Here is a 10,000-nt window from a genome sequence, read left to right on the forward strand (position 1 = left end):
GTGACAAGGGAAAACCAGTCTGAGAGTGCCCTGAGAAAAACCACTTGGAGAAGCAACGAGAACCAACAAATTCATCTACATCTACATCTACATGTTCCACCACTCGGCAAAGTCCCTTTTTGACTTGTGGCTGTTTTTGCTTAGGTGGCCTCATACACCACAAGCCTTTTCAGAGACATCACCGCCAAGGCGGCCACTTCTGCTGAAGAGAAGTTCAGGACAGCCACAACACCGGGAACTTTATCCCCTACTCTTCTCGAATAGTGCTTGGGTTCTTTAACGTCCCACAGGGAACTTACGAACATAGAAGATATTTGTGAGATGGGACCTGCGGTTTACAGTCCTTATCCAAGAAGACTTGAAAGTCTAACCATTTGCAGATGAAATTACAAAGGCGGCACTTTCTCCTCAGTTATTTTAAGATCCTGAGTGTTGATCAGGCCGGGGTTTGAACCTGCGACCTCCCACGTGACAGCCCGATGCTCAACCAACTGAGCCACCGATGCGCGGTGACGCTGAGTCCAGGAATACAACCTGGGACAGATTGGTAGGAGGCGACTGCTCTCACCACTGTGTCAATTTCAGTCCTGCTCCCCGAAATGCACATGCAAAACAAGTCACTTAGAACATTATTGTGCACCAGGAACAGGCAGTTATTACTGACAATTTTAATAAATACTTGGTTGGATCCCATGCATATGTGTACTGTACTCGCCTTGTGATCTGTACAAAAACTGGTGATTTAATGCCCAAGAGAGACACAACACCTTCAAAGAAGAAAAAGGAAAGACTATAAAGGAAAACCATTGTAGAGAAATGAAGAAAAATCGTAAAAATTGCAACATTACCTCAAAAGACTTAAAAGCTGCATCTAAAAGAGGAAAAAAGTGTCCCATAATTAAAAATAATGATGTACATTATTATTGTACTCATACAGTTTTGCAAGATTATAATTAGCAGAAGTTTCATTAGAAGCCGGTCACCGGCGGTATACTGCTGCCTGTTTGTCAAAAATTGCCTTGATTTTCACTCAAACCGGCCTTGTAAAAGATAAGAGTGACCGCCTGCAAAATTTATTGAAACCCCTGAAAATAGTGTTCCCTGGGACAATTTGGAGTGGTTGATAGGTTCAGTGGATCCACTAACAGGTTCAACAGTTTTGAATCATCACACTAATGAATTCATGAATCTGATATACATGGAAAATTGTCTCCATTCTGATTGGCTAAGACACATCCAGTTTTCAGGTAACACACTACAGAAAAGAGGTATTACATTCAGTACAAAAAGAGGTAACAAACCACACTGAAACATTCTGATTGGTCAGTCCAAGATAGCCAAAGCGATGCGAACCCTTGATGATGCAATCCTTGTGCAATTGCCTCACACGCATGTGTTGCTTCTGCTTAATTACAATAAGCTATGATTATATGCTGAAATTTTTAATCACAATTTCTCATACAATAATTAAAGCACTAAGTTGTAATTTTTTTCAAAGACTTTGAATTACCAGAGCCTGTATTTTGTAGGTCTTTACTTGCATGACAGTGCTTTATATTCCAAATTGCACTTGAAATCACATTCTTACCTAATGACTATAATTCCTTATATATCTGTCTAATTAGGAAAACTTGCAAGGAAAGTAGGACTCAGAGATTGGGCAATATTGCAGACTGGTAATTAGACGATAAAATTGTTCTCATTTTTCCTTTCCTAACCTTGGCATTATCAAAGATCAGACAGTACTAAAAATGAATTGTTTATAAACCTCTGAGCAGTCAGTAGACAGATAATTATAATAAAATTTTGTCAGCGAGGGTATTGTATATGTTGCAGGTCAAATTGTACCTTTGTAAATTTGTTTCAACCTAGGTTATTATGAACTGTCTAAAAAAGGGTTTTTCCTTTCCTTCTCTTCCTCTTTACTATTTCTCCCATACATTACTACCTACAGACTGTGTCACTTACTTCGAGCTTTCACAGCATTCCATACCGCTCCTGGGATTCAAACCCTTGAACCATGGGACATCCGAGATTACGTCCCCTCTGAACTATAAACCTCTAGGCCATCCAATCAGCTACTGAAATCTGCTGGATATTTTTCTCTGCCAATGAGTTTGAGCTATTTCCAAGCCTTCACAGCAACCACCATTTCACACTTGTGCAAATGACACAAAATGAGCTCATCCACAGTTATATGGCGACCAATGAAATTTTATCAAGAATTTAAAGGGTGACTAAAGAAGGGCGAAAATTCTCTGAGTCTCCAGTGCGACAAAAGCATAAATTGTTTGCAAGAAGTGGGCTCTTGATTTCTGAAGGACAAATCGTCCACAGTGACAACATACAAATACTGTTCGAAGTTTATTTACCTTGCTATACAAAATACAACACGAACAAGACATCATTACCAGTCATAATAACAAACCGATTTTTTCCCTCATGTGCAAATACATCTGATTGATTTTCATAAAATAACCTGTACATAACTTAAATACACCTTATCAGTGCTATTTGCAGAAAGTCTAAGGTCTGCTGTCAAACACCTGAAGGGGAATCTTGAACAAAAAGAAGTAGTTTGAACTTCAGGATTATTTGGTGCTGAAAAGTAATAACATGAAAAAGGAAATGCCCCTTCATTCAAATGTGCTGCTTGCTGTCAAACTGTAGAACTTGAAGGGGATTATGCCAAAAATGAAAACAATCACAAAGTTTGGATTTATCTCTACAATCATACATCTCAACAAACGGACTCAGCAAAAAAAAAAAAAAAAAAAGAAACCAAGCATTTTATTTGTTCATTCAAACGAAATAACAATTACAACAGCCTGTAAAATGGCTTCTGAACAACAGATTATGAAATTCCTTTTTCCAGACTTCTTATTAAAGTAAGTACACTAAGTTCATCAACTCACCTCCAGGGCCAATTACTTGCAAATATACATTATTATACTTCCTAATAACTGTTGACTTTTCATTTATCTTAAGTTTACTTCTTGCAATTTAGACCAACGTTAAAAACATTTTAACCTAGGTTGAAACAAATTGACTTGGTTTGGAAACAAATTAACCTATGGAACAAATTTAAATGACCTGCAACATACAAATTATGTGTATCAGTAAGGATATTAAACCTATTTCTGTGATTAAGCACCACCCCGAGAGTAAACTCCACACCTGAAAGCAAAAATACATGTAAAAGGGATGGCACTATAACTGCCTTTACAGAATCAACTCTGCATCTACATGAACAAATTCCAGTTCAAAAGGCAAGCCCTTTTTGCCATGAATAAATGTGATTGCAATAATAATAATTACTGAAATTAATTAATGCCACCCTTATAAATGTTTCAGTAGGAAAAAAATTAATGATCACTCTGGTGAGGATTGCAATGTGTGTTTGCCAACCTGTCATAAAATATGCTTTTAGGATCTTGTCGGGATAATGCGCATACATCACTGCACCAGCAACTGATCTGAAAAAATCATTTGAAAAAACCACATACATGTACAACCACACAATAATAACAACAATAACAATAACAACTAGGAAAATTATTCCTAGCCTGAAAAATTTTCAGGCTAGGAATAATTTTCCTAGTTGTTATTGTTTCACTAGCTTACATGTACTTCTTTTGCTTTAAAGATTAATAATTATTACATATGAGGTATACTGAAGTTTGCCTAAAGTTTCTAAAGGGTCTGAGTATTCCAATACAGGTATATACAGTATGTTCATCTGTCGGACAATGAAAAATTCTAAACAAACAAGGTTTAATTTCCTATTACCTTGAGCACAGAAATCAAATTGCCACAAAAACGTGTTGTGACCTGTGATTTAAGTCTCATTCATTTGATTTGCTACCAATGTGGTCCAGGTTCGATTCCCAGACTCGGTGTTACAAGTGGGTTGAGTTTGTTGCAGGGTTGTATATAAGAGCCGGCAGCCGGCGAAGTTCGTCGGCTTCTCTGTCAGGTTTCGCCGGCTACTTTCATTGTTTGAAGAGTCAAGACATGTACAGGAGATGATGTTTATGAGGTCTAAACTACTTGGGCTCAATACGAATAAAAATTTGCAGTGCTTATCTTTTCTGAAAACACATAAAAGACTTCTGACTCAAGGGCAGTTTAAAAACGTTATGTTTGAGACTTTCGTTTTGAAAAAATCTTGCTGCGGTGGCGGGAAAGTAGGAACAATATGATTTGTTGTCCGCCATATTGGATTTCGATATCTTTAAACAGCCCTCGATTGTACCTTACAGGGAGGAAAAATCACTCAAGGACGTTTTAGTCCCCGCAAAACTTCCTTTAATCCCGCCGCAATCATAAAAAAACTTGTACACAAAGAAGCACTTTCAAAAGGTTTGTTCTCAAACCAGAAGGAAATTTACATATGATGTTCTGCTAGCAACACGCTCAGCCTGCGTTCACGCATCTCTTACCACAACTCAACTGAGGAACAAAACTAGCCCTTGATCATTCATTAACCGCTCCTTCGTTTTCACTTCGAACCTTTCAGTTGATCATTTATGGCGAACGTAGAAGCTGAGGACTCGTAGACTTTATTTAAACACTTGAACATAACGCTCCTCGGAGTTAAATCCTACTTGCCCCCGTAAGTGCTCGTCCTCTCGAGGGCATCTCTACGCTTCAACATGACAACGGATCTTTATCCAACGTCACTCTTGAACTCTCACTGCTTTACGGAACTCCTAAACTCTTCGGAAAAAAACTACATCACTCTTAAACCGCTCGAGTGATTTTCAATTTTCGAAATTACTACAACCAAGTTCCGCAAGCATATTTTCCCGCTAATTACACAATGGAACGAATGTGTGTCATCTTCACACCTAAACAGGATCGAAACATCCTTTACGCCATTGGCCAATTAGTATCCTCCAATCAGCTTCTTTATTTAACAACCAATCAGAAGCCTTTGCTGGTCTAATCCTTCAAGTATGTGCCATGTTTACAAGTTGTCAAGTGGCAATATTTGCCATGCTCGTTAGCTCCAGCAAAACCACCAAAAAGATACAAAAAATATCACTCAACTTTTTGTTTATAGGGTTGTATTATTGAAATGTCGCTTCGTCTTTCTTTAAGTAACATGGTTTTCATAGTATAATTGCAGCTTGATTCATCCCTCTAATGTCTGAGTTTCATGGCCCAAAAGGCCAGGAAATGCATTTTCCGGCATTCAGTTTTTGCCCCCGGACCCCCCTAGAAGCGATGGGCAAAAGCCCATCGTATGGGTCCTCCGGACCCACAACCGTCTACTTTGCAAAAAACCCCGGCTACTTAAAACCTTAAAGAAAACCCTGTTGTTGGGTCTCTACTCTGCACCGAGAGGTTTCTCTCTGGGTACTCCCGTTTTCCCCTCTCCTCAAAAATTAACATTTGACTTGATTTGCGTTAATTGTTGATTTCAGTTCACACTGTCCCCAATAATATTATTAGTGTCCCAGCGCTAGAACGACTAGACACTTATCAAAATAAAGTTCGTTTCCTTTTTCTTTTCTTTTTCAAGTAAGGATAAACTGCTGCATTTACCCTCACAGCTGACCTTAAAGTAATGCTAAACTTTACCCTTAGCTTATTGTTAGAAATGGGTAGGAAAATGCGGAGACTTTTAAGGACACTTTATGTTGGATATCAAAATTGGGCTTGCGTCTAATCACTTGCACTTCTCACCTCAGGCACATCAGAATGAAATAAAAAATCCATGGCACATTGGAAATGACACTGCTTCTGACAGTAATATTAAGGACTTCAATCCTAAAAAAATTAAGAAATTTACTTTCATGAAAAAGAGGAAAGACACATGATTGAATGATACAATATTAGTGAGGATAATAATTATCAACAACAATAATACTAACAAATAACAATAAAAATAATAATGATAGTAACTAATAATAATAATAGTAATAATAATAATAATAATAATAATAATAATGATCATAATCATAATAACAATAAAGCTACATTGTAGATCTCCATCTACAGAGAATCACTGAATGTTATTTCCAAGGTCAGATCAATAGTGGAGTGACCGTGAGAACAATATCACCAATTCTTCGAGTTGATTGGATACTGATCCTCATTTCAGGCATCCTTTCGTGACGCTGCTTCTCTGTATTACGATCTCTTTTAATAGTATTTTTGTTCCTTTGATTTATTTCGATTCGAGTGCCAGTGGTAACCACCTTTTCATTTTGTTTCCGGTTTTCATCTCAGTGAGGTATTTATTAATATTATTATTATTATTATTATTATTATTATTATTATTATTATTATCATCATTATTATTAAGCACAGTCTGTTGAGATCACGGCAAGATCTTAGTGAGACGGGCCCACCGGCCTCACTGGACTAGCCAATGCCTTGGTACAGTATCAACACACCATCTTCAGACATAAATACCTGTTGTATCTCAAGTGTGTTACTAAGCCCAGTAAAAAGCAAAGAATGGCAGAAGCAATGTAAATAGATGACGTTACTGGATGATGAACTGCAGCAGCAGCTGTATTGTTACCTGGTTATAGCGAAGAAAGAAAAGAAAATTATGGTTAAAACATGACATAAAAAACTTCAATTCATTAGATGTTTGTTTTCATCTACAGTCATCCTGTGATTGCTTTCCCAAAAATATAGTTTTATAAATTAAAATAATGACCATTCCCAAGATAGAAGAAAGCAAAAAGGCAACAAAAGTGTTTCTCTTTGGCACTCACAAAGTCTGAAATGGGCAGTTAGGGATTATCTGTTTATTAATTTATTAATTCAGAGAACAAATTGCTCACTGTGAATGCACAACCAAAAAAGGAAAAAAGGGGTCTAGATTGGCAGCCTCTAATACTCAATGAAGAACATGTTTTAGTCAACCATTAAATATAATGTTGATCAATCAACAGTACTACATGTATGTCTACCCACTCATTTCAAGGCAGTCAGCATTTGATGTACATCATATATATGTGATTAAAATAGTTGCATATTACATTTAAAATTTGAAACAATTTCGTTAGCTTGTTAGTGGAGTGGTAATTGGAGTTCTTACTGCACAATGTGAGAGAATCAAGTTTGAGCTGGCAATAAATTTTCTTTTCATTTGAAAAATCTCCAGACTGGCCGACATTAGTAACTTCTGGAGTAACTGCTGAATACCCTGCCACCTTTGATAGCATTCGGCGACATTCTTTGAAGAATGAGGACTTCAAAATACAATAGCTGCTATTCTTATGCAAATTAGTGCGAGGATGATAGCTTCACTTGATTTCATACCTGCCGTTCAATATTTTGATTAATTTCATACATCATTTGTTGATTCACTCATCACGGGAACATTAGAACCCACAGATGACCAGCCCCCATGTCAGTGGCTTTATAGCTCAGTTGGTTAGAGCACCGCACCAGTATCGCGAAGTCACAGGCTCAAACCCCGTTGAAGTCCGGAAATTTTCAGGCTTCTCTGCCCAATTGCTAAAATTGTGTTCATAAGGGTCATAGCTTCACTTGATTTCATGTAAGCAGTTCAATGTATGATTCATTTCATAAAATTATCATTTCATTCATTGACTCTTTTGCAGGCTACTTTTTGCTGTGAAAGATGATAAGCCTTTCATTCTTTTACAGTTGAAGATAAAACTATGTTGCGAAACCAGAGATATGAAACAATCGGTTTACTATAGCTCCAGTGATTGGCTCGACATTCAAAAAATATATTATTTTTGCAAACTGAATGATACCTTTTTTGTTAATTATTAAATGTTTTGTCTCTCATGAGGTATTACGAAAACAAAGAACTCAGACCTAAGACCCAGGTCTTCGCTTTCGTAGTGCGAAAACTAAGACTAGGGTCTTAAGCTAACCCTTTGGTTGTAACCGCCAAAAATGCGATGCACGAATTATTTGTCAGTACTCATTTGTTATTCTACTTCCATTGTAAACAAGTCCACAATTTAGCCATACGTCACGCAAACAATAAATGGATGCCGTAGATGGTCAATCTTATTATTATGTCTGATAGGGGACTGAAATAGTTTTTAATAGTTATTCGAAAGACCCTATCTTTACTTTCTGTACCAATATTAAAGTAAGCGTTGACAAAGGTTTTTTTGGCAAGATTTCTGCACAGGTCCCTACTTGATTATGCATACGCTCCTTTGTTTCAAGAAAACAATAGCGATAACAATAGACGTCCTTTGGGACTGTGGTGCTTTGTTCATGTGGACTTTAAAAAAAACCAGTCAAACTTCTGACTGAAATATTTACGGAAAATCGAACATTTTTTCCTGCAATTTTAGCACTTTTTCTGCAGTTTTAGCCATTTTTCCATTTTAGAATAAGCTGAATCAGTGGAGTTTCAAGCAATTGTTGTAATAGGGTTCAGATTCTCATACATAACAAACAGACCAAATTAAAGTACTGTTATCAAAAATTTCATGGCTACCTGTTCCTTTTTTTTTTGGTAAAGCTGTTCTTTCTTTCTGTTTGCGAATTCTCCAAAGCACTGCAAACTGTATCTTTTCTTCCTTTCCTGTATTAGGCACAGCCATTTCCCAGATCACGAACGGCCCATTTTATAGTGGGCTTTTGCGTTTTATGTGGGAGGCACTTTGGCCTCATGGTTAGAGTGCTCGACTCCAGATCGAGTGATCCGGGTTCGGGGCCTGGCCGGGGACATTGTGTTGTGTTCTTGGGCAAGACACCACGGTGCCTCTCTCCACCCAGGTGTATAAATGCGTACCAGCATAATGCTGGGGGTAGCCCTGCCATGGACTAGCATCTCATCCAGGGAGGAGTATAAATACTCCTAGTCGCTTCATGCTACGGAAACCGAAGATAAGCACCTGCCTGATGGGCCTTCTGGCTCGTAAGCAGTGACTTTGACTTTTTTGCGTTTTATCACTCCTTGTAGAGATTGGCGCGATATGCTCAATGATGCTTCCATTTAAGTGTATAACTTCGGTAGAGATCCATGGATGTTCCTGTAAGAGGCATACTTCGTTTCACTCCCCTACCATGTCTTTTCAATAGTGCCCTGTTGTGGGCTCGTTTTTCTGGGTCGACAAAAGTTTAGGCGATGGTTAACTTTGAGATGATGCTGAGCCCTCGTTTTGTAGGCAATCGTAAGCTTTTCGGTCACAGGCCGCTAGGGCTAATATTTTTTCAAGTGAAGCTTACTGCCACAAAATCATGAGATCCGGCGGACTGAAGTTTTTCTTGAGTACGTATCGCACAACAAATCCATCTCCCGATGCACTTTCTGTCTTCACCAACTGACCTCGTTTCCACACAGGTTTGGGACATTTCACAGACGACAAAAGTAAATTGTGTCCTTTGCACCACTCGATGCACCGCTTGGGATCAGCTATAGTGAAGCAGAGACAATTTCCAAATGTTCAAATCTCGCTTTGCTGACGCTATTACTCAGTTCGGTAGGCATCTTTATTATTATGAAGACACCAGTTTGTTTTAACAGAAGGGTAACGTGAAACGACTTTAATTGCAATGAACTCATGCATTAAAGTTTGCCATGAAGGATCCACCAATCAGACTGGAAGCATGGTACACTCTTCCATGCAATGAATTTATAAGTGTGCTGCACAGGGAATGAAGGAAAAGTAGGTCACAGATCACAGATCACTGCAATACTGGATAAACCTATTACTATCACAGGGACTAACCGTAAGCCTAAACAGTAGTTTAGTCGAAATTAAGGTTACGGTTAGCATTATTAAAGGGATGGAGTTGTTTCAAAAGTAGTAAATCAGGGATCTCTGAACGGTAACCTACGAGTTGTAAGGTCTATTGTAGGTGCTCCGCAAGGCACGTGTATATAATTAGTTATCATTGTTACGTAAATAGTCAGCCAGAATTCAAAATAAATATCATTTTTAAGGTGTGAATTAGCAACTTGACACATTAGCTTAGTGGTCAATTTTAGTACAGTTTATTCACCGTACTCTCGCAGCAAAAGCTGAATTACAGTAGGGGT

The 10,000-nt window shown here is 38.0% G+C and overlaps 1 protein-coding gene across 4 annotated transcripts in view; it reads right to left on the bottom strand.

Annotated features, from left to right (window-relative positions):
- Positions 1 to 10,000, bottom strand: part of LOC138045384 (uncharacterized) — a 24,350-nt gene that overhangs the window by 12,283 nt on the left and 2,067 nt on the right. Inside the window, exons 2-6 of one of the 4 annotated variants that reach the window (XM_068891865.1) lie at positions 6,424 to 6,535; positions 5,692 to 5,775; positions 3,409 to 3,476; positions 849 to 871; positions 716 to 767 (exon numbers count right to left, since the gene is read on the bottom strand). In XM_068891865.1, coding sequence (XP_068747966.1) covers positions 716 to 767; positions 849 to 871; positions 3,409 to 3,476; positions 5,692 to 5,775; positions 6,424 to 6,535 — 339 coding nt within the window. Of the gene's footprint in view, positions 1 to 715; positions 791 to 848; positions 872 to 3,408; positions 3,477 to 5,691; positions 5,776 to 6,423; positions 6,536 to 10,000 lie in introns of all 4 variants that reach the window. The other 3 variants (XM_068891866.1, XM_068891867.1, XM_068891868.1) reach the window with 3 other exon arrangements.

Source organism: Montipora capricornis, chromosome 4, assembly GCF_036669925.1.
Source record: "Montipora capricornis isolate CH-2021 chromosome 4, ASM3666992v2, whole genome shotgun sequence".
Lineage (NCBI taxonomy): Eukaryota > Metazoa > Cnidaria > Anthozoa > Scleractinia > Acroporidae > Montipora > Montipora capricornis.